This window comes from Trichomonas vaginalis, chromosome IV (assembly GCF_026262505.1).
Source record: "Trichomonas vaginalis G3 chromosome IV, whole genome shotgun sequence".
NCBI lineage: Eukaryota > Parabasalia > Trichomonadida > Trichomonadidae > Trichomonas > Trichomonas vaginalis.
This window is the reverse complement of record NC_067206.1, coordinates 21,464,142-21,489,982: the sequence shown is the minus strand read 5'-3', so window position 1 is coordinate 21,489,982 and position 25,841 is coordinate 21,464,142. Positions and strand designations below refer to the sequence as shown.

The window sequence follows — 25,841 nt, the reverse complement described above, 5'->3', positions numbered from 1 at the left end:
TTTGCTCCTCCTCCTTTTTCGGTAAGTCACGAGTTAATAAATTTGGTTGAGTTGCTGACCTTGTTAGTTCAGGGCTAACATTAACTTTAACATTTTGAATAATTCGTGATTTATCATCATTTACGTTATAACCAACCGTAATCTCTGCTTTTGCGTTAGTGTTCTTTTGACTAGTGAAACGTCTTCTCATTTATATTCGAATAAAAAAATATATTTAAACTTTTATTTTGCTGGAAGTTTTGAATCTATTATTCCCTGTATTTGTTCTTGAAGTTGATTTTTAGCTGGTTCATTGTAATTAATAGACCTAATATATTCATTAATTGCATTCTTATAATCATCTGATTTCTCAAATTTTCTTTTATCTAATTCCTTAACTAAATCATAAGTTAAACCTCGTTGCTGATATAATGGTTTCTTAATTAAATCTTTGAATGCTTGAGATAAAGCACCTGATGCAATTCTTGCTACTATAATTGGTTGGAATTGATGTTTAAGTTCATCTTTAACATTTGCGAAAACTGGATCGAATAAAGCAACTTTAAAGAATTTCTTAGCTGAAATTTCAGGTCTAATATTTGCATATTGACCATCAAACTGGTTAGAATATCGTGGTAATCCATCCGGTCCCTCTTCAATAGCATTTAATTCTTCATTGAAATAAGAATATGGATTATAACGGTATGAATTAATTGGACCATTTTCACCTTCTCCAATGTATTGTTTAACAGCTTTTCCATTTTCATCAAATTGCATAGGATAACGTTCATTATATGCTTTACGTTTAGGATAACCAGTTATAGTTAATTTGTAACCATTTATGACTTTAATATTACCTTGACCATCAGTAACGAAAACTTCATTTATACCATCAGGTTTTCCATTTGGACCCGTAATGTCTGCTTCGTGTGCTTCCCAATTTGGACCTTGACGTTTGGCATATGCTTGAGCTTCTGGTAATGTTAAAACGTTTCTCATTTGTTTAACATCTTTTTGAAGACCAGCAACAATATGAACTAATTCTTTCATTCCATCAGGAACTTTCATAGTTCTATTATATGCACCCTTTTTGTTTGTTCCTTGTTTTAATGGAACCTGTAGAAGATTTGCCATTTCTGTCATGTTTAATTATAAATAAAAATAAAAAATTAATTATAAAAAGTTAATCAAATTTAACACTTCCTTTATTTAAATCAACTATTATTTTCCATGTTCACCTAATTGCTGATATTGTGTGTAAAGTTCATTAATGCTCATTGGTAAATTCACTTGATAAAGCATAACGTTCAACTGTTGACGACTAAACCCACTGAAAATGAAAAGTGTTGATAGATTTGATTTAATGTTTGTGCTTAATGCTTTGAAATATTGAACAGCCATAAAGAATGAACACTGAATGTGTCGACATTGAGTTAATAACTGATTAAAATATGATTTCTCATTTGTTATTAGTTTTGATTTCACTGCATCATCTAGAAAAATGAGTGAATGCAAAAATTCTCTATCAAAATTTGAAATAGAAAGTGTTTCAAATAATTCATCCCGTTGTTTATCAATAATTTTATCCTCTAATCCTTGCTTCTTGATTGTATTATATAATTCTTTATACATTAAAAAGTTTTTTAAATAATCTTCTGCTTCTTCTTGTGATAAATAAATAATTGGAATTTTGATTAAATGCTTTAAAGATTCAAATGTATCATCTGAAGGTGAACCTGAACGGTTGATATAAATTAACACATGTGAATAGGGGGAAGTGTTAGCAATAATGATAATTTGTTTTAATATCGTTAATGTTTTACCTTTATTCTGTTTACCAATTGCTGCAGTGATTGAATTTAAGTAACATTCAGAATATGGAATTTTCATTAATTTTTCCTTAGATAGAGCATTTCTATTATCACTCAATGCTTCATTAATCATATCATCTACGTATGTATTATATACTCCTGCTAATTCTTCATAAGGAGTGTATGAATTTAAATCCATTTAATCAAAAATAAATTTATAATTTTAAACATTTCTATTCATCAATATTTCATCATATGAACTTCTATACTGTGGTGGTGTACCTGTTGGATGATATTTCAAACCTTCGTCCGGTGTCCATGTCCAATATGTAGTCCTAGTAAACCAAACCTGAGGAGGATTTGTCACCTTTGAACAGTAAGTGTCATTTTCACCCTGAATGATTGGATAAGCTTTCACTTGTACTGTAACTTGTGAGTTGAAAGTTTCTAATCCATCAAAGAATATACCCGCTCCATCACGTTGAACTGGAATAGTGCATAAGAATGAAGTTTGGTCTTTCCATGTTCTAGCTAATGGCGTGCCATATCTGCATTCAGTGGTCTAGTTAATGAGTCCTCGTATTCTTCTGTGCATTCATTCACTCCATCTAAATCAGAAGCTTGAAGCATACGTGTAAAGAATATGTCGCCACTGTGGTCATCGCTTGATCGGGGAAGTTTCTGGAATCTATAGTGACCTGAAGACCTCGAAGCATTGGATTTTCTAAAACCGTTCTTTGCATTGCATTCTTCGGAAATGTTAACACAACATCTGTAACATTATGAAGAGCGTATGAGAAATCTGAGCTAATACCTTCAGGAGTGATGCAACCTCCATTTAGTGAACGAACGTCAATATGTTGAGCTGGAATCATGAATGGATCTTCCTTACTAAATAAACGTGGTATTGCTTTAACTGATTCTTCAATTAAACCGTATCCTGGTGTAATGCATTTATCCTCTAAAACTTCCATCTTTGTGCATGAAATAATAACGTCATCAACTGTTGCGTCAGCAGATGTAGCGGCTAAGCTTGTAATTAATTTGGCAGGAAGTCCGATTTGTTGGAATTTGCGATCATATTTATAAACATGATTCATAATCTTTTCATAATTTTCATCAGTTATCTTTTCATAAACGTAATTTTGTAAATCAGCAACTCTTAACGGGTCAACCTGACAAAATACTAAAGTATCCTGAAAACATAATATTTAAGAATGATATCACCAAATGATTTAGGATAATCATCGAACGCCTGAAATGCTAACAAATCATTTACCGGAATAATCATATCAAAAGTGACATCAACTTCTTCATTTGCTTTCTTGAAAACTTCTGAAGGGTTAATATATTTACCACATACTGAGTTATCATATTTTTGAACATTATTATATAACGAATGAACAAACTTTTTAACTTTCCTTTCTGATTTTGGTTTATATGTTGCAAATGCGAAAGATTCACGGGCGCAATCCATCTGAAGATAACCGGCATCACCTCTTTCAGTTTCTACTTCTAATTGTTTAAAGCTTTGATTTGATGATTTGTAACCAACGAATAAACGCATGCATTTAAAAGCGGCATCACATGTGAAAGCTTTATTTGAAACTAGAGTTGCTTTAACTTTGCGTTTAATATATGTGTCACCTAATTGGTTCACATCATGAGCCGGATTTGTAATTCTTAAATGAGTTTGTTTATCATCAAAATATGGAGCATCAGAGTCATAGCATGAACTTTCAAGTTCTCTATAATATCTTCTACCATCATTCTTTGCGAATATTTCATTTATCTTTTCGAATGAATGAAACACATTTCCATTAATCGGTTTAGTGTTTGGCACCAAATAGTTAGTCGTCATTTATTAATAAATAAAAAATCAAAATTAAAAGATGAAAATGAATTTTTAATTTTAATGAAATAATCAACTATGGCTGCGGGTATATTTAAGAAACTGTGGGATAGAGTAAAAAGAGGAGCGAGTAAAGTTTGGGAAACAATGAAGAAAGGAGCAAATTAGATATTTAAGAATAAAGAAGCAATTAGTGACGTTGCTGAATCAATAACACCAAAAGCTGCCCCAATAAGAGAAGTTTTAAATAAAGGAGAAAAAGTTTATCAAAGACTTCAACCGATACTAAGATAAAAATAATTTTAAGCCGCTAAGCAGCGAGATGATCCATAGGATCTCATATTTATTTTTCCACTATCTACCTCCTATTTTATTAAGTATTCCTTCAGCTATTCCACCAACTGCGTTACCTGCTTGTGCTCCCATCGCCGGATTACCTGCTTTAGTACCTAATACTCCACCTATGATAGTTCCTGCCGTTTTCGCTACTGGTGCCAAAAAGTTTGCAATGGGTTTAATAATCTTTTTATGAACCCAACCTGCAGCTTTCTTAATTCCATCCCATAATTTTTTAAAGAATCCTGCCGCCATTTCTGATTTAATATTAATTAAAAAAATATATTTCATCACTTATATTCTAATTTTTATTTAATGATAAATGAAACCGATTTTAAAAATAAATGAAACAGAGGAGGAAGAAATAAATGAAAGTGAAAATGTTCAACAAAAAATAAACGTTGTTAAACCAATTACTGAAATAAAAATTTTTTCATCTGTTGAAGAATTTAATGACTATTATGCTAATAATAAAAAATTATTTGAAGAATTGACAACATGTAAATTGAATAAAATGTTTAAAGTTGATGGATTCAAAATTTCAAAAATAAAGGGGGTGGTTAGTTTGAAATCTATTCCTCAATCAAGAATCACCTCATTAATGAAAATAGATGATTTAACAAAAAGAATAGAAGAGATTGAAGAAAGAATGAATCAAATAATTGATTTCATAAATTCAAATAATCATTAGTTTCTTAAAGTTCAATGTTGAACTCATCAAATTCTTCTTCATCATTACCATTACCTTTAGCGAGTTTATTTACTCTTTCAACTCTATCTTTTGATAGTCTTGCGTTTAATTTTTTCTGAAGTTTTTCGTTACCAAGTTCTAAAATTTTACATGGATGATATTTAAACCCGTTAAATTCTTTTTCCTCAGTTTTAATCATTAATCTACAAAGAACTTTAGTGAGGTGGTTTTGTTGTTTAAACCATTTATCCTTAATATTTGTTATAAATTCAATATCCGGAATTAATTCCCAAATTTTTGAATTTTCGATTAATTTACCATCAAATGCAAAAGCAATAGGTTTAATATTAAACTTACCTTTATAAAATAAACTTTGTATGTAATCATCAAAATAAACGTCTACTTGTTTAACCTGGGTGAGAATTGGTGAAAGTTTATTCATTAATTGATTTACAGTCACGAATTTTGATTCACTCATTTCTTACGAATTAAAAAAATAAATTATTCAAAAATGTAAGACATGAATTTTTAAAGTTTATTTTTCATTCATGAAAATAATTATTTCTAATTTCTTTTACTCTCTCGTATATACTAGATTTAAAGAATTCAGAACATTTCCCATAATCTCCTAAATGTTTTCTTATCCCTAACGTGTGCCAGTTATTATATGAAACTGAATAAACTTTATCTTTATCTTTGCATCTTTCATCACTTCCAATATATTTATATCTCAGTTTTGATTTAGCATTTTCATATTCATTAGCGTTTAATAATTCACAGTCTTCCTTTTTAAATTGATGTTTAAGATATTCAGGATTTAATACTCTACGTTTATATGCTCCTAACTTAGTTCTAAAGGTTTTTCTACAAAATTTAGGAATTCCATCCTCTTTAATGTCATCAATGATTTCCATTTCATTATTTTCAATTTCTTCTTCTCGTTTATGAGGTCTTTGATTATGACTCCATTGATTCCATGAAATTAAATATTCTTTATCATTATATTTATACCTCATTAGCTTATTTTGGCTTTCATATTCATTTAATAATTCACAGTCTTCCTTTTTAAATTGAAGTTTAACCCATTCAGGATTTAAACAATGTTTAATTAATCGCGGAATATCTGACATCATCTATATATAGCTTCTTTTATAAAAGATAAAAAAATAAATTATTTTAAAATTAATGTTAATTTTTTAATGATTTATAAATAAATATATTTTAATGCATCGTCTATATATAGATGTAGCAAAAAAAGTCACACAACCCTTCATATCCTACTACTATATTTTTGCTATCGGTTTCGCAATTTTGACACAATAGCAAGAGGGTTCTATAAGCATTATTATCAACGTAGAATCTGAATATCATATCAGAAAATGTCGCAAATCTGACATCTACCCGACCAAATAGCAAAAATAATTGAATACTTTTCGCAAAAACTTTAAAAATCGATAAAAATATGAAATATAGATATTAAAGAGACTTTTTATATAATATTAAAAAAAAAAAAAAAAAAAAAAAAAAAAAGGAAGTGGGGCTTCCAGGCACTTCGTGCCTTCTAGCCCTGAAGATGTTTAGTATAAATGAAGTCTTAGAGGACAAACATGACTATGAGTTTTGATATGACAAGATAGAATATGAGAGAGGTCCTATAAACCGGAGAAAGTGTTATATAAACATCTGTCATATTACTCAGAATATTATACAGAATTCAATAAAAATATATTTTAGGTGAAGAGGTGAGATTTCACCTGTTTTTTCACCTCATTTTTCACCTCTTGAATTTTCATGAATTTCATCGTAAAGACTTTGTCAAGATTTCATCGTAAAGACTTTGTCAAGATTTCATCGTAAAGACTTTGTCAAAACTTCATCGTAAAGACTTTGTCAAAACTTCATCGTAAAGACTTTGTCAAAACTTCATCGTAAAGACTTTGTCAAGATTTCTTCGTAAAGACTTTGTCAAGATTTCTTCGTAAAGACTTTGTCAAAACTTCATCGTAATGAGCGTAAATCAGACAAAAATATATTTTAGGGTAGAAGGGTATATCTACCCCGTTTTCTACCCTCTTTTCTACCCCATATGTACTTACTGAAAAAGTATGTGTTCCATCTGTCATTTTACTCAGAATTTTACACCAAAAATAATGTTTAGGTGAAGAGGTGAGATTTCACCTGTTTTTTCACCTAATTTTTCACCTCGTGAATTTTCATGAATTTTACACCAAAAATAATGTTTAGGTGAAGAGGTGAGATTTCACCTGTTTTTTTCACCTAATTTTTCACCTCGTGAATTTTCATGAATTTTACACCAAAAATAATGTTTAGGTGAAGAGGTGAGATTTCACCTGTTTTTTCACCTAATTTTTCACCCTCTTGAATTTTCATGAATTTTACACCAAAAATAATGTTTAGGTGAAGAGGTGAGATTTCACCTGTTTTTTCACCTAATTTTTCACCCTCTTGAATTTTCATGAAATTTACACCAAAAATATACTACTAGGGTCATTTACGAAGAAATCTCAACAAAGTCTTTACGATGAAATCTCAACAAAACATAGACAAGAAAGTTCATGAGAAATTAGATGAAGAAGTCTTAACAAAGTCTTTACGAAGAAATTCATGAAAATTCAAGAGGTGAGAAATGAGGTGAAAAAAGAGGTGAAATCTCACCTCTTCACCTAAAATATATTTTTGGGTCATTTACGAAGAAATCTCAACAAAGTCTTTACGAAGAAATCTCAACAAAGTCTTTACGAAGAAGTCACAATAAAGTCTTTACGAAGAAGTCACAATAAACATCTGTCAAAAAACCGCTTTTTAACTTCACTTAAAATGCCACGTAAGCTACGTAAGAATATACGTAAGAGGAAGAGAGCATTGAAACATCCAATAGTAAAACTGACACCACAACAACAGTTGCAACAACAAATTATGAATGACCCCACTATGTTGCAACAAATGTCAAGCAATCCTATGCTTTTAAACCGAGTTATTGGTGCACAGAGTGGAGGTTTAAGAGCGGCACTTTTAGCGAAAATGGCAGGCTATGGTGGAGCCGCAGACGGAACAGCTTATAACCCTCAAAGTCAAATGAATTTGAGTTCACTCAAAAATCAAATAACAGATGTCAAAAAGTCAAACATAGACATACAGAAACAAATAAGTGAAAACGAAAAGAAACTAGAATATGACAGACACACAAAGAAACTCAATGAGTTAAACGTAGAGAAAAAGAAGAAAGAAGAACAACTGAAAGAACTAAGTACAGAGGAATATGCGAAAAAAGTGTCAGAAAAAGCAGCAGAAGTAGCAAAAATGGAACAAGATGTTATAAATTTGAAAAACCATACTACTCAATATAAAGTACTGAAAGATGAAGAAATAAAACAAAAAGCCCTGAAGACATATATGGATAGCGATGAGTATAAAAAAGAAGTTGAAGCAAATGTAAAGGCAGAAAAACTTTTACAGTTGCAAAACCAAACCGTACAGTATGAAAACTTAGCACAAGAAAGTAAAAATAACGACGCAGCCATGCAAAAGGCAATGAAAAGCGCAGAATATATAAAAGCTAACAATGACTGGTTAGATGCCCAAGCCAACGCTAAAGCAGCCCAACTTATAGGGTCAATAAGGACAAAAATACAAGCGGATGAAGATAGTTCAAATGAAGCTTTAACAAATGCTGACTTTAAGAACGCTTTCGAAGCTCTTCATAGTAAGGTGAAACAAGTGAACGACTTCTCATCTGGAAAGAAACTGAAGTCTGAAGGTTTCGACAAAGAGTTAAAAGAAGTAGCACAAAATATGACGAAAATAACAGATGCAGCAACGAGACAGGCAGTTCAAAGTGCCTATGACGCCGTTAGAGCAACTGTTGTGAAAAGTCAAGAAAAAGAGTTACAACAGACCAAAACAGACCTAGTAAATGCTTTCTTAAGAACGAAAAGTCAGGTAGGACATTATGCTGCAGATGGAACATATGTGCCAGCTGGTGGAACTTATATACCACCAAACCCTCCAAGAGAAGCACCTGCACCAGGACTACCTAAAACATTTACATCGTCACATGGACACAGACACAGGCATGCACAACAACCAGCACAACAACCACCTCCACAACCAGCACAACAACCAACACAACAACCAGCACAGCAACCAACAGTTCAAAACCCTGCACAACAACAACCACAAACAGAGCAAGGACATAAAAGAAGTAGAGAACAAGGAAACCAAGAATTCTTAAAAATGCTTAAAGAAGAGTGTGGTTTCCCAGATACTGTTGACTTTAGTGACAGATATAAAGAAGCTATTAGAAAGTTCAAGGATGGAAATACTGACCCGAACCTATTTAGCTTTATGGTTCAGCACCAAATGGGATATAATTTCAAACCTGGAAAATACAAGCTCGCTAAGGGATATGATTTAATAGCATATCATCCAAATGACATGGATGAATTTACTCCGAGATATTTGATGTCAGAGATAAATGATAATTCAACTATCTTCATGAAACGCGTAAAAAATAGAGACGGAACGAAAGAAGAAAGGTTTATGAGTCCGGATGGCTTAAATAGGGAACTTGTTAAAAACGGTCTCGGAATATATGAAATGCCAGCAGATGAGGTACAAGAAACTCCACAGGAAGAAGTTCAGATACAACCAGACATGGAAGAAATAGTTCAGCAACAACAGCTAGAAGAGCCTGAAGGAAACGAACAAATCCTTCCTTTGGAAACTAACTTCACAGAACTAGATGAAGATTTGGAACAGCCGAAAAATCTTGACCCTCAACAAGAGTATGCGGAGAATATGGAATATTTCCAAGAGTCTAAAAAAAATTCGGCTGACATAGTAGAAGAATATCGAAAAATGTTTGCCGACATACAAAAGACTCCAACATCAGATGAAAATATCCAGCATAGAATGGAAGAACTGAAAAAAAATGTACACAAATACAACAACCCTTTTTACTTACGAGCATTTAACGTTCAATCTTCGGATGAACTCGGTGAAAATAAAAGGTTAAATTTCAAGAAAACATATAGAAATGAAACATTGTTTAAAGTTCATTCAGAACCTAACCAAGATGGAAACAAACCTACTTTTGTTTCTGCAGACGATGGAACTACAATGAGATGGGGTCATAAAGCTAATCCGGATAGGTGGTTCATAAACTTACAACCACAATTCCAAGAAGTTGTAGACGCAATGGAAGTCAATGGTGAACCAGATATAGCTGGTATTTTCAGCGCGGCTTTAATGCCATTGAAAGATATGAAAGATGCAGATATTTTGGACCAGTATGAAATGAACATGGCTGATGGAAATATAACACCTGACGTTCTAGAACATTTATCTCAAAGAACTACACAGAACCATAAAGATGGTATATTTGGTGAAGAGTTTAGAAAGAAAGTTAGGGAGATAGAAGGAAGAGAACCTATTGTACATGACCTTGCAAACGAAAGTTTACAAAATGTCATAAAAACTTACTTTGCAGACAATGAACTGAGAAGGGATGAATATTTAAGAAAACTCAAATGGACAGTACCAAATGAAATGTTAGTATTGAAAAACATGTTCCTTGACAAAATAAAACCAACTACAGAAATAAATGACGCAAGACTGAAACATTGGGTAAAAGCTTTCCCATTCACAAAAGATATTATTGGTAACATGGAAAGAAAACCAGAATGGCTACAAAAACATATATTTGGAAACGAGCATATTCCATATGGACAAGCTATATTTGAAGAGCTTGAACCGGAAACTCAGGAAAGAGTCATGCAAACAATACGCGAAGACTCAAATACAAACTATGACAAAATCTTTCTAGGATATAGGTTACCTGAGATGGGCGACCAGAGCCCAAAGGCAAAAAGGACATGGGAAATTTACAACATACTAGGTGAACATGAGGCAAAGATGCAACAACTTGAAGCAGAGGGCAAGTTACCAAAAGCGACACCAAAGAAGAAGAGTAGAACAAAGTGAAAGTAGTGAAGAAGTAACTTCATCTAGTGAAAGTAGTGGCAATGAAGGAAAAAGAAGAGTTAAAAACTCAGTCAGGAAGAAAGTAAAGCTTGGTACGAAACAATTATGACACATAAATCCAACTATTCTATATTTTTACCCATATGAAATGTACGCCGCTCAGAATATAACGCCAACAGTTTTGGATGCCATGAATGGAAATGTTTCCGAATGGTATAACGAATGCGACAATGCCATTAGAAGGTCAGAAATAGTTCCTGGAACTTACGAATATACAACTGCTGTTTCTTATGGAAATGTAGGTGAGTTTGGAGAAGGTTCTTCAACAACAGTAGATATTGCTTGCGACAGGTTTCATATAATTTCTATTGACAACTCATTCTTATACGTGGAACAAGACATTGAAATAAAACCTTCTGCCAAGTTGTCTGACAAGAAAGGTTGCAATGGAATTTTCTATGTCGGATACCAATATGCTCCAGAAGTTTTCATGGGATATAAGATATATTCTAACTCTGACTTAGTTCAAACAGTAACATGGGCAAACTATGAATGGTTCGCTTTGAGAAACTCAGTACAACCACAAGCTAGAGAACAAACAGACCAGTATGCAACTATTGAGAAAATAAGAAGACTTGACCCTAACGTTCCAGGAGTTTATGTTAACCTTTCTGGTTCAGATGGAAATGCTGTCACTAAAGTAAAACTGAAACTTAGAGTTCCTTTGTCATCTTTCCTCATCTTCAGGTTTTTAAGATACTTGCCAAACTGGGCAGGAAAAATTTCTATTGAACTTACTCCAAGCAAAAATAACTTAGTCATTGCACCAACACAAGACCCATTCACTCTTACAGAAGTAGTGGGAACAAATAAAATGTCATTCGCCGACTTTTGCAAAGACAAAGTTGACTTAGACTTTGGTTTCTCAAACCTCAACACTGAAGTAAACTACTACTTCAATGCTGCTGGAACTGCTTGGGACCCAGTTAAGTTCACATGCGAAAAATTTGAATGCAAGAGAATAGAAAAGCAGACTTGCAGTCTATATGTTGGACCCAGATATTTCAAATGCTTTAGCTGCCAAATATATTGCAGTTCCACTTATGTTCCCTATACACCAAATATCTGTCAAAGACTTTGCAGGTGAAGTTGGAAACCAAAGTGCTGACCCAGGTGCAAGAACAGATATTGCTTTAACAACTGCAATGAAACATGCAGATACTATGTTTGTACTGTTCAGACGAACTATAAATGACTATTCTTGTTTCTACAACCCCGGTATTAAATATCATATAAACATAGATGGCAAAATATTATCCAAGAGAAGAATATTCTACAGTTGAGGATATGAGGTCATACAACTTGACATTAGATGCTATGAACTTTAACAACAATTTCACAACAACCATTAACCCTGAAATGCAAAGTTCTATTATGCCATATGTGAAAGTATGGACTCATACAGGAGGTCAAAAAACTCAATATACAAATGGAGACCGTTCAAACTTTTGGCTTGGCATTCCATTTGCTGACTCAGAAGACTTTATGGGTGGTATTTCAACTGTTGGTACTGTACAAATACAATATACTGGTGACAGAGACGGTCCAGATGAATTGAAAGCAAAGAAGTTTACAAAACCAATAGCACTTTTTCACGGAAGATGCTCTTTTGAAGATTCGTTCGATGAAACCTGCTGGGGCTCCTCAGATTGGCATAACGACAGCTTCCATCGAGCAGATTTTGGCAGCAGGTCAGTAAGTTGTTCTTGAACTGACTTCTCTCCGTCAAATATTGACAGTACGCCAGTTTTGACATAATATTGTAAGATAAACTTACCTTTAGAAATATCTGTAAGTTTTGAAGTTATATTTTTGTCTGCTTCAAGAACTTTCACCATTTCAGTTATACCAACTTTCTTTGCTTTATGGAAATATTTTGGTTCAGCAAATATTGCTATTCTATAACATTTACCATTGTTTGTATAAAGAACTATTCTGTCAATGTATTTGTATTGTTTGTGTGTGTAAACTTTGTTCTGCTTCAATTCGAAGAGATACTCGAATACGTCCATCTTTTTATTCTAAGTAAAATGTCATTTCCGAAAAATAGAAGCGTGAGTGTTTCAAAAGGTTTAATGGCGGTGGCAGATGTGAAGTTAAATTCACCAACTCAAACAAACAGTCAAAGTGTTGTTGTCAATGTCAAAGACAGAGATGTTGAAGTGGGGAAACCATACGAAGACGAAGATGGTATAACAATTGTTCCTGTAAAAGAACAACCAACATATCCTGAAGTTAGCAGAGACTTAAGTTCTGTTGCAGATATTCGAAACGACTACCAACAACTGAAAGACAAACTTCAAACTCAGGAGAAGATTTGTCAAGCTTTAGGTATAATGTTAAACTTGGTCGAACACAACCCTGTAAAAGTGAACTCATATGTCATTGCACCTCATGAAGTTTTGAAAGAACTATTGAAACTTTTGACAGAGGCAGACGATATAAACATCAAAGAAATAGAACCCGACATTAGTTGCTGTGGTGTTTCATATAATGTCATTGACAAGATATACGTTATGAAAGGAGGTGAAACGTTGAACTTAAAGTATAGTTTCCCAGACGTCATAAAAATATTTGACGACCACAACATTTCATTAAAATTTATTTGCTAAGTAAATGGCAGAAGATATAATGGTTTATACTATTACGACTAAAAACCCTGAGTCATATAATTCTATAACAACAAACTTACAAAGTCCTCAAGGACGGTATTGTAAACTAACTTTAAACACAATGACGACTAAAGCCTGTTTTGCTCTTTTGACACCAGAAGACTTTATTGTTGTGAATGGTAAAAAATACTCCTTTGAAGATACTTACTCAGATATACCACCAACAGGTTTTGTTGACTTATTTAATACTTTAAGTACGGGTGTAACATGTGCTGCAACTAGAGCAGGTTTCATTATGTTTGGATGTCCGACTGAGTTTACTATAAACGATATGAGCTATAATACAAAACTTATTTCTGGTTTTTACTACCAACAGTTTCCTATAACAGGAAAAGGTGTCATACAAGGAATGTCTATTCCATTGACATTAAGCACACCAATCTTATATATTGTTTCAAACTTAGGTTCAAAGTGTTATTCGAATGTCGACAGAAACTATTATGACCAAAAGATACTTATGCGTATAAACAATACTTTCTCTGCTGGTTTGCCTATTGTTCATTCGAATGCAGAATTTTTCAAACCTTAGTGAACTCAAACACTTTGGCAAGTATAACGTTGACATTAGTTGACGCAAACTTTGTTCCTGTAAAACTTTTATGTCCTATGTATTTGTCAATGACGGCAGAAAGTTTCGAATTGGAAGATGCAACTGGTGAAAGTATTGTATTACAAGAACAACTTCAACAACAAATAGCTCAAGAACAACAAATGCAACAAATGCAACAAATCAACAACAAAGTCAAGAATAAAAAAAAATATTTTTTTTATTTTTATAAAAATGTACAAGATGTTTTCAAAGCCGCGAATGTTTAATAACTACGTCAATTACTCTCAGACTAGTTAGACTATTGTATTGGTAAAATGGTGAGTGATTTATAGACGATTAGTCACAGGCAATAAATGAAGAGGTCGTGTTAGATTTATTGAGACAAAATAAGCTTCGAAGTTGAAAAATGATCTTGATCAATTGTTTATCAACATTAATATTTATGCAAAGAAATACATTTTGATTTAAATGAACATTAATTCTTATACCATTAACTTCTTTTAACTTACAGATGAATACCGTTAGAACCAAACTCGCCTATACAACACCAATAATTATTATATTTTATAAAGTTGACTTTTAAAATAGTAAACGTGATAAAATAATAGGAATTGGAAAGAAATAGGTTAATTAATGAATGAAAATTCATAGTTAAGGTTTAATGAAAGTGACAATGGCAGTTTGTCGATTCGATTGAATTTTTTACTCTTTTCAAAATTCTTCATTTTTATGATTTCGGTGGCCTTAGGGTGAAGCTGATTCGCTTTTTGGGATAAAAGCAGGGAAGTCAAGGCGGTGTCCTCAGAAGAAGAGGAACGGATATCCAAAGCAATATTACTTTTCATCACAGTTGCTACATAAACCTACTGAACAATAAAGGCAGAAATTTAGGGATGAGAGAACGATTTGGAGTGATTTACTGATAAGAAGTATAATGAAGAATCATTGCCATCATATAGGAGTTTGAGGATGGGTTCACATTACGCGGCTAATTATTATCAATAAACTGGAATCGAATTTGATAATTAAAAACGGTGGAAAGCAATTTCTTGCTCAAAAGCATTTTTTGATGAAGTTTGAAATTGATCCGATTACAAAGCAACGATGAAACTTTCGCGCAGTCTACTGATGACTTTAAAAGAAAATTTTATCGGGGCCTTTATTTATGGGGGGAAAATGAGATTTATTGGCACAAGATTATCAAACCGTATCTTAACACTCTTGTGGCACATTTTTGAATTAATTTACAGGAAGTGCCAGATGATCTCGTTCAATTTGATTACAAATGGAGTTTTTCCGAGTTTACAATCATTATGCACCTTTTGCTGCCAAAGAATATTGGTGCATAGCATCTGATTACCTCCACGGAGTCGATTTCCACTCATTCTTTATTAAAGGGAAGACTGATCGCAAATTGTTGATGCGTAAACATTGAAAAAGGAGCTCATACACAATTTTTTTCCCGTTTTGCTATATTTTTAGTGCATCCCTCAACTTGAAAGATTCAAGAATGTTGATGAAATTGTGAGGTTTGCGCCACCTGGATCCACAGCAATAGTGGAGCGTGACATGTGGCTAATCATTGCTGTCGCGCAATATAGAGGGGACTCTGGATTTCCTCTTGCACGCTAGCTCGAAGTATAGGTTATGCATCGTGTGTATTAGGATTTTAGGGTGCGCACTGAGTGCAAAGTGATTGGAGAGCGGTATTTATGACAAATGCACGGGATTTTGGAGGAAATTTCTAGTTTCGAGCTACATTAGTGTCGTTTAAGGACTATATTTTGAACATTGTTTTTGCAGATTGGGCTAAAGTGATGGCAGAAGTAGTGGATGAGCTGGCTGAGAGATCTAGGATTATGATAAGACGGTACAGATATGGAGATTTTATAACTTTCTGGGAGTAGACAATGTTAAGACAAAGAAAATGCAGGTCGTTATGTGAAGGATGATGTTGAAGATTTGAGTGATAAACACTATTGAGTCGAATGCAGTAAATGCTATATTGGAGTGATAGTATAGTAGCTGAGAATGTAGTGGATGCTCTGTTGGAGTAGAGGTGATTCACGAAATAACATGATGCGGAATCACAACACTTTAATCCAATTAAAGCAACAATGTGTTGTTCTGTGTGTGTGATAAATGAACGCAGTGTGAATCGGTCATAACTCTCATCTTGTTTGTGCTTCCAGAATGTGGATTAATATGGTGATTCGAAGGTCGCTAAGTGTTATTTTGAATTGAACTATAAGCGATGCCAGTTTTAGAATTCTTAAGGCATGTAGAAACGATTTTAAGGATTATCAATAAGGTACATGTCGATATACACGATGAATGTCATTGAATATGTTAGTGGGATATGTGAACACACGATTTTGTAGACATCGGTATGTACGGCAATGCCGAAGGATTGATACATAGATGCTCGCTTATTCTCTTTGTCAGGATCAATACTGTTAGATTGCATACATAGAAAGTTTACGACAGGAGAGTACGTAGAAGGAAATATGAAATTGAGTATAATCATGTGGACTTTTTTTTAAATTAATTGAATAAAGTATTATTATTTTTGATTGAAGGTGTAAAAGCTGTATTTACTGAGCTATATATGACTTATATAATAATTTATATATAGTAATTATTGGCTATTTGTAATGGAAGAACCACAAATTTTGTAATTTTTCACATGAAAAGGTTGATATTTGTATTTTCTATATGATCATACAATTTTTTGTATTTTTGTAGAGAGTGCTGCTGCAATAGAATATCAAAGAGCTTGATATAAAGTCTTTTTTATATCTCATGTTTTGAAGAAATGTCGTATTGTAGAATTGTGAAGGAATTTCTGAAATATACATAACTATACTATATTGAAAGATTTGAGTTAATATGGCTTATTATCAAGTTGTTATTATGTCTGTCCTCCTGCATGAATATACATAGATTTGGCTGATATAGTCTTTATCCACATCTTTTTGAGAAAAATTAGTAATTTGTAAATTGGATAAGATTTCTGAATACTATAATATGACGACAAATTTAGATTGGCTTTCAATTGTAATGATTTTCTGCAATGAAAATACAGATGTTGGCTATAGCAGTCTTTATAAGTCATTTTTTGGAATATTGGTATGTAAGATTGTAAGAACTCATCTGAAGTATACTATGAGATACCTATGAAATATAATACGATAAGCGCTTATCAAGGTATTCGAACTAGTTTCTCGATGTATCAGAATATATACTCTCTGCCAAGATGTATATCCAGTACTGATATTGGCTATAATAAATTGTGTTTATCATATCTGTCTGTGAATTAAATAGTAAAAATATGTTATTGTATTTTGGGTAACGGAAAGTGCTGGCATCTCTGCATACTTGACATACTGATACAGAATATAATAATTGCTGAATATCATGTGCACGTAGCTTCTACCTGCATGATGATAGGAAGGACTTGGAGTATAAGACTACCTTCTAGTTCCAGTTGTGATTGAGTTATGACTCGGGCATTATTTTTATCTACAGAAAGATGCATGTAAGGTTCACTATTGTCCAAATCTGTATTATTTTTTCTTTAGTAATTGTGAAGAAACGTTAATATTCTGATAATTTTGGTTGTAAATATTTGTCTAAGTATCTCTAAATTAAATTGAAATGCATACGATTTTTTAATGAATTCTCTAAAGTTTAAAAAAGTTGTGAAGAAATTATAGTATTTTGTGAGATGGGATGTTTAATGATGTTGTGAAGTAGAGAATGCAAGCGGAGTTAGTTGGAATACTTTAAGGTAGGTTGAGATAGATTTCCCGATTCGTAAATTATTTGTGAAATATATGTTTGAAAATTCAAGATTTTATAAAAATAATATTATCAAAAGAATTTTTATTATTTTTGTAAATACATAGGGTTGGAGATGTTAGTACGATGAGATGAGTGCATGATATATTTTAATGGGAGGATAATCCTTGAAGATTAAGTTGCAATTTTATGCGATTTTGATTGGGATGTTATGGAGGTGTGAGTACTATAGCCTGTATGCAGTATTCAACCACTCAATTCTTCCTATGGCGCGAAAAATTTTTTGGTGAATGTTATATTCGAAAACGATAAAAACGGTTTGACAGAAACGTTGAAAACTTTTACGATGTCAAATAATATAAAAGTGATTATTATTATTCATCATTATTTCTCATAATTTATATTTCATATTCTTCGTCTTACCAACAAAGATCGGGAATGTTGAACATTGCGGGCATTTTTTAGCCATATTTGGCTGTGAACTAGAGCCTGCGAGGTACATGGGAGAGTATCGAGATACTACAGGCTCTAGTTTGCTAATATGGCGCCGAGAAATTTTGGTGAGAATTATTGGTAGCATTTCACCAAAATCTTTTTTTTCGGCGCCATTATCGGCGAAAAAAAAAAGAAAGATGAATTGGGGGTGAGAGATGATTATTTCATAACAATACTACTCTCCCCTCATTTCCAGCCAAATGGCTTAAAAATTGCCGCAATGTGGAAACAAGTTGCGGGCAATTTTAGCCATTTATGGGCTGAACTAGAGCTCGCGGAGGTACATCCATGGATCGTTACCAGTACCTCAACGGTCTAGATTTTATATGGCGCCGAGAAAATTTTTTGGTGAAATGTAGGTTCGCAATTTTCACTCAAAATTTTTTCGGCGCCATATGGATGATTGGGGGTGAGAAGATTTATTTCATACAATACTACTTCCAAGCACTCTTCAATGTTCATTTACAGATCGATGATAGATAAATTACTAGAATATTATATCTTATTAATTAACTAGAGAGAACAATTAGATATATTAATTGTATTATCGTAATATAATTAATTACGAAAAAAAAATATAATTGATATTGATTGAGTATGAGAATCATGATAGTATAATATGCGAAGATTATTGGATATTATAGTTATATGTTAGAGGACAATCTCTGATTCTATAGTAGAGACAGACTGAGAATCTGACAGATTCGATCTAGGATAGTTAATTGCAGATATATTAGCGCGTTGCCGGGATTTTTAAGACATATTTGGCTTGGAACTAGAGCCTCGACGAGGTACGTGGATAGTATAGTACTGTCACAGTGCATTCTAGTTCTCTATATGAGTGATCCGAGCACAATTTTGGTGAAATGTGGTCGCATTTCAAAATTTTTCGCGCCATAGGATGATTGGAGGGATGAGAGATATATTTCATACAATACATACTCTTACACCTCCAAGTTTACCCAGCAAAAATGGCTATAAAATTGCCGCTCAATGTGAACAATTTGGCGACTGGCGAATTTTTTAGCCATTTTGGCTTGGAACTAGAGCTGCGAGGTACATGAAATAGTATCAGTACCTCAACAGGCTCTAGTTCTCTATATGGCGCCACGTAGAATTTTGGTGACATGTTGGTGCATTTCACCAAAAAAGTTTTTTCGGCGCCATAAAGGATGAATTGGAGGGTGAGAGATATTATTTATCATAATATTAACTCTCACACCTCATTCCAGCAAATGGCTAAAATTGCCGCAAGATGTGAAACAATTGCGGCAATTTTTGCCATTTTGGCTTTGGAATAGAGCTGCGCGGTAAGCATGGATAGGTATCAGCCCTAACAGGTCTAGTTTCTGATATGGCGCCCGAGAATTTTTGGTGAAATGTGGTCGATTTCCAAAATTTTTTCGGCGCATAATGATTGGAGGTTGAGAGAATATTGCTTCATACAATGACTACTCCTCTCACCCTCCAATTCCCAGCGAAAATGGCTAAAAATGCCCGTCATGTGAAAAAATTGACGCGGATTTTTAGCCATATTTGGATTTGGAATAGAGCCTGAGAGTAACACTGGATAGTATAAGTAAATACAGGCATTAGTTTCTAATATGGCGACAGGAATTTTGGTGAGAACATTGGTCGTTTCACAATTTTTTCGCGCCATATGAGAATGACTTGTGGAGGGTGAGAGATATAATTTCATACAAATCTCTTCTCGCACCTCAATTCCAGCCAAAATGGGCTAAAAAAATTGCCCCAATGGTGAACAATTGCGGGATTATTTAGCACATTTTAGGTTGGAACTAGAGCTGCCGAAGGTAAGTAGGATAAGTATCAAAAGTACCTCACAGGCTCTAGTTCTCTATTGATGGCGCGAGAATTTTGTGAAAGTACTATGTGAGGTAGCAAATTGTTCACAAGATTTTTTCGGCGCCATAGAGAATTGGAGGTGAGAAGATATTATAGTTACATGACAATACTACTCTCAACTCATTTTAATTATTTAAACTCATTCTATATTTTTCTTGATTACATTAAATGGTGGTTAGTTTTAAAAAACTGAATCATTGACACAAATGTAGATTTTTTTTCGTATATACGAGAAATGCGAACGACATTTCCAAAAATTTTTTCGGTGCATAATAGAGATTTAGTCTGCGAGGTACTGATTCTATATATGTACTTCAGACCATAGTTTCTCCAGCAAATTCAAAAAATTTTTGGAAATTGAATATAATTTTTTTGAAGAAAAATAACCGATTTACATTAGCTCGAAAAATCTTAAAAACTCACAAATTTTTTTTAAATTGATACGACTCAAAACGTTTTTCCAATAATAATTTGAGAGTCTATTATGATAATGTAAAAGTTACAACATTCGAAGTATTTTAAATTATATATATATTATGTTATTAGATATAATTTGGATATGTATATTATGATATAATTATATGAATCATTCTAATAAATTCTATATATAAATATTTTTATTTAAGATTAATTTTATTTTATATATTTTATAAGTTTTTTTAAGAAAAAAATTGTTGGAGGTTTTATGGATTATTTCATTTAATTATACAAAAGATACTCATAGAATTGTATTATTTCCAAGTGTTTTAAGCGACGCAAACTTGTTGACATTGTTAACCTTTGTCAAAAATGAAGTCACGCTATTTTTCATCCTTACATGCTATATTTTGTACATCTTGTCGATAGTTGTTCTAGTTCTATATCTTTAAGGAAGCGTAATTCTTCTCGTTTGAAACTTATTAAATTCAAAAGTCAGACGAAAAGAACCCTCGCTCTAATAAAATGGAAAACGAACGCGTAAGAGATCGACTAGAATTATACTATAGAAATGGATAATTGATGAAATTATTTGTTCCCAACATGACCAGCTTCCCAGAAACGAATCAGAATTTGGGGAGGATATATTCTCTGGGAATTCGATCATGAGATCGGCTTGCAGGCCAGACATATAGCCTTTGGTCCAGGGGCTTCGCATGATCATATCTTGTTCCCAGGACTCACACGGATTCTACCCACAGAAATAATAACCGTCTCTAATTAAATATCTTTTTTATTATCTTTATGACAAAACATGTTTTCATTTTATAATAATAATATACCTAAGTTTACTAATTGATAAAACTCGTAATATAATTTTTCTATTCAGTAAATTGGATTTCTTGCGATTACACAAAATTAGTATATTCTTGCTCTCTCAGAACGACAGAAACTAATAGAAACATACATGAATGAAGAAATCAACAACATGTTTATGTAATTTTATTATTACATATCTCTTATATATATATATTATTTACTATTATTTATTTATCTTATTTATTTTTTTTTATTTATTTATTTATTTTATTACTTATTTCTTTATTATTTATTTATTTATTTTTATTTATTTATCTTATTTACTTGTATTAATATATTATTAAATCTTATTTATATTAAGACTTTTAAATTAACTAAATGGGCTTAATTTATACATATATTTAATTTATTATATTATTTATATTTTTATTTATAATTACTATATATTATATATCTCTTATTTTATTTATTATTTTACTTATATCTAATATTAAATTTCATACCCACAACATATTACAACGATAAAAAATACCCTCAGTAATATAGAATCAAAATCTCGAGCACAAAAGATGACATTAGAATATTAGTAAGTATACCACCGATTTCATGTAATAATCATAATACTTTACTACGCTTTATATATGATAGTAAAAATTTCCTCACAAACAAACAGACTAACAGAATACCAGGCAAGACGACGAATCCATGAGAACTATAGAAATTATTAATCATAAAAATCTTTAAGGAATATATAAACAAATATAAATATACAATATAACATATATAATAATTTAGTATGGTTACAAACAAGTGTTAATATATTGCAGATATCTCATCCATGAAATTAAACACTTAGATGCTGATCCCTTTTATGGGAAGTACTACTCAATAATAGATGACGAGCATCTCGACCACATCCAAACCAACAACAGGCAAGACCACACCCCCACAAAAAAACAACCCACATTAACCAAATTTGTTAAAGTAGTATTTTTGACATATCAGTTGTCAGTATGTATGCATGGGGACGTGTTTGGTATAGAGAAGTAGAGAGATGATTGTGTATATAATGGTTGTGTGGAGAGACCTTATTCCCTTCAGGAAGCTCCAGAGATTCCCAATCTACGAAAGGGAGTCCCGAGAGCTCCTGAAATCTGTATCAGCAGAGGCACTGTTACATTTGGGCCTCTGCTAGATATAAGATCAAAAGCAGCTTCTGTTGTTCAGGAGCTCAGAAGCTCCAATCTAGAAAGTAGGAAGCATGCACGAGCTCTGCATATCTGTATCAGCAGGCAAATGGTAACGGTCTGCTATCAGAAGAATAGGCAACCATTCTACCTCTTAGGAGCTTTCAATCCTTTAACTCAAGATCAGGTAGTGATGGACGTTCTCACTTTGATTTGTTAAAGCTGTTCTTTAGGGAAAAAAGTGTAATGCAAGAAAAAATAGTCGTGATTCCATTTTTGACAGTTTAAAAATGTAAAGTTGTTGGCTTCCTTAAAACTTGGAAATATTCATTCATTGAATTATCTTGTATATTAATGAAAATGCATAAAAACTAACATATTTTTTCTTAAAAAACTATAAAAGATATAAATAAATAATGAGTTAAATAAAAATATTTTGAATATTAGAATTTTATTGGAAAACAATAAAAAACTTAATATTTTAAGAAATACTTAATATTGAATGTTTAACTTATTACATTTCATTAAATAGAGCTACTCAAATTAATTGATTGGAAACGTTTGAGGGTTTAATTTTTAAAAAATTGTGAGTTTTTTAGATTTTTGGCAAATGTTAACGGTTAATTTTTTTCTCAAAAATTATTTCGAATTTCACATTTTTTGAATTTTGGCTGAGAACTATGGTCTGCGAGGATTACTATAGATAGATATCAGTACCTCTGCAGACTATATTCTCTATAATGGCACTAGAAAGATTTTTGGTGAAATGTCGTCGCATTTCCAAAAATTTTTCGGAGCCAATAGGAAGAATTGGAGGGTGGTGAGATACTATTACATGCTATACGTACTCACAACATCCAATCCCAATAAATACGGATAAAATTTGCTACTTATGCTCAGATATACCTCCATTTAATATATCATTGCTATCTATGTACTATACTTCCACTCCTATTGTATTCACTAAAATATAAAATTATTGACTATTATTTTTATCTCTTGATTTTCAAACAAATATAGTTCACAGATAATATCACATGGGAAATCTATTCAACCTAGCTTAAGATACGAAAACTCCCTGTTCGCATTCTCACTCACAAATATTAATACATGCCATTCGATAAGGTAATAACATTGTGGGCGTAGCGTCTGATTGCTATCAGCTGAGGCACCGGCACAATGACAAGTGAACACTATTACGGCACTAATTAATTAAATGGAGGCATATGAGACCGTGCTTTAGTTGGCGAGAACAGCCTGACAGTCAACTGGGGGATTCTTATTCGCACAATTGATAATGGATGAGATGTTCACTGATAAGATGACAAGGATACAGAAGAGGATCGAGACATCTGACAAAGATCTAAAGAAACCAAGATCATCTTATAAGTAAGCAAATACGTCGAAATACAAAGAACGAAGAAGACAAGATGGAAAATATCGGTTAATTGCCAATAGAACAAAGAATTAGAAGCAATGCAGATCTGTGCCATTGGTTAACCTAAAGGATCCCCAGAGAAAGTTAAGCTAAAATATTTTTTTCACTGGAAAGAAAATGAATTTTTTTTTATAAAGATAAGTATTTAATTACAGGTAGTCACCAAGTGCTTCTTTTTTGATGATGAAGTTTGCATACTGAAGCGTTCGTGCCACTATCAGACTGCCTTCCCAACTGATCAACTCGAGATCTGAGATTCAGTAGATCTCTTCACTTTGTAGTAGAGCTTGGTCTTAGAGTAATGTTATGATCAATTCATTCTGTTTGTAGTTCCTCGCTGCTTTGTGTCTGCTGATTTAAGTTCTCGAGAGGCTACGTTTTGACTCTCAGCTGCTTCAAATACTGTGCTGGTCTTGATTAAAAGTAGAGACTCGAGGAGTAGCTTGTGGACCGTTTTCTTTGCCGTTTTCTTGTGATCGAGGATCTGGGATCTTGATATCGGTTTCGATCTCGCCACCCTCAATATTTTCTCGTCGGGCAAAGAGGATGTTTTACCCAGTACTTTATGGTCTTTGGAATGGCACCGCCTTAGCAGAGCTCTGTCTGTTCGATTCAATTAAAATATTGTGCATGAAGAAAATAGTGTGAATTCATTTTTTGACAAAAAAGTGACAGCTATTTATATTTTTCATAAAACCTAACTATTTACATCTCTGATAGTTTTGTCATATTTTGTCAATTTTAAATGGATAATGCCTGTAAATCAGATATTATTAAAAATATAAGATTTATTGTTCGAATTGAAAGCAAAATGATATTTTGAGTAGGTGAAAGTGCATACTTTTAATACTTAAATGTTGATTTTTCGATATCTTTTTTCACGGTAATTACTGATTGTAAATTTTTTCCGTGTGATAAAATTTATAGACGGGGTTATTTTTTCGGGTGAGATTTTTTAAGCTTGATTTTAAATGAAATGATGTTTGGTAGGAAAGTTAGAAAAAGTGACACTTTAACTATAATTATCCACAAACCTATTTTTTGATTTGTATTTTGTTATTTATATTTATAATATATATGTATATTATATTTATATATTATATATTTTATATTCTTATATAATTTATATTGTTATATTTATTATGTTATTTTTATATTATATATTATTATATGAATCTGATATATTTATCATATCTATATTTTTATATATTTCTATATAATTTATATTATGTATAAATAGTTATATAATTGTATATATAATTTATATATGTTACTTCTTATATATGTATATATTTTATATATTATATATTATATCTGATAATAAATTTTTTTTAATATGTGTATATTTTATATATTGTACACATTTATATATGTATAATATTTATATATGTTAATATTTTTTAATAGCCTGTTACCATTTATATTAATGTATACTTATTTATGTATATATTTATATATTATATGTAATGCATAAAATTCGGAATTCACCATTCATTTTTGACCACTATTACATATGGTGTATATTAAGTTATATTATAAAATATAATTTGTGTTTTAATAGTTTATTTGTATAAATTGGATTCCTTCGCAAAAGCGGGAAACGTTGTTGAATACGCTTTACACATTCACAAAGTTTCGTGTCAGAGAGGGAATGGAAGGGTAATATGAAGGTATTTAATGTATAGCTTTACTTATTCCTCGAGAAAGTTTCAAAAACCCTTGGGTGATCAGTTCTGCATTGCATACCAAGTTTTTTGAATTTTTGTATAGGAATTGTTGCTATGATTATGATTCATGGATAGTAAATAATATCCAGCATTCCTTCGCAAACAGCGGGAAATTTGTTGATTCAACTATTTTTATT

General features: G+C 32.2%; 6 protein-coding genes and 1 pseudogene across 7 annotated transcripts, besides 8 other annotated features; 6 read left to right on the top strand and 1 right to left on the bottom strand.

The window, feature by feature from the left end:
- Nucleotides 1-6,265: part of a mobile genetic element that runs on past the window's edge.
- On the bottom strand, nt 223-1,122 carry TVAGG3_0141290 (uncharacterized protein; the record flags this gene model as incomplete). Its single annotated transcript, XM_051224268.1, has 1 exon — nt 223-1,122. The coding sequence occupies one exon, from the start codon at nt 1,120-1,122 to the stop codon at nt 223-225; it is 900 nt and encodes a 299-aa protein (XP_051109254.1).
- Nucleotides 6,171-6,265: a terminal%2Cinverted (terminal inverted repeat of Maverick transposon ID:TVAGG3_0141210).
- Nucleotides 6,171-14,200: a mobile genetic element.
- On the top strand, nt 7,508-8,052 carry TVAGG3_0141270 (protein of unknown function, DUF4106 family; the record flags this gene model as incomplete). Its single annotated transcript, XM_051224267.1, has 1 exon — nt 7,508-8,052. A coding segment is annotated over one exon (545 nt), but the record flags the coding sequence as incomplete, so codon positions are not given.
- TVAGG3_0141260 (protein of unknown function, DUF4106 family) lies at nt 8,483-9,417 on the top strand (the record flags this gene model as incomplete). The annotated part of the gene is made up of 1 exon (XM_051224266.1): nt 8,483-9,417. A coding segment is annotated over one exon (935 nt), but the record flags the coding sequence as incomplete, so codon positions are not given.
- On the top strand, nt 10,010-10,672 carry TVAGG3_0141250 (protein of unknown function, DUF4106 family; the record flags this gene model as incomplete). The annotated part of the gene is made up of 1 exon (XM_051224265.1): nt 10,010-10,672. A coding segment is annotated over one exon (663 nt), but the record flags the coding sequence as incomplete, so codon positions are not given.
- On the top strand, nt 10,821-11,927 carry TVAGG3_0141240 (annotated as a pseudogene). Its single transcript has one exon. A coding segment is annotated over exon 1 (1,107 nt).
- Nucleotides 12,808-13,344, top strand: TVAGG3_0141230 (protein of unknown function, DUF4106 family; the record flags this gene model as incomplete). The annotated part of the gene is made up of 1 exon (XM_051224264.1): nt 12,808-13,344. The coding sequence occupies one exon, from the start codon at nt 12,808-12,810 to the stop codon at nt 13,342-13,344; it is 537 nt and encodes a 178-aa protein (XP_051109250.1).
- On the top strand, nt 13,349-13,890 carry TVAGG3_0141220 (uncharacterized protein; the record flags this gene model as incomplete). The annotated part of the gene is made up of 1 exon (XM_051224263.1): nt 13,349-13,890. A coding segment is annotated over one exon (542 nt), but the record flags the coding sequence as incomplete, so codon positions are not given.
- Nucleotides 14,201-14,647: 447 nt separating the features above from the next.
- Nucleotides 14,648-15,579: a mobile genetic element.
- Nucleotides 15,580-16,011: 432 nt separating this feature from the next.
- Nucleotides 16,012-17,142: a mobile genetic element.
- A 903-nt stretch (nt 17,143-18,045) lies between these two features.
- Nucleotides 18,046-18,114: a mobile genetic element.
- A 6,684-nt stretch (nt 18,115-24,798) lies between these two features.
- Nucleotides 24,799-24,955: a mobile genetic element.
- Nucleotides 24,956-25,556: 601 nt separating this feature from the next.
- Nucleotides 25,557-25,822: a mobile genetic element.
- The last annotated feature ends 19 nt before the right edge of the window (nt 25,823-25,841 follow it).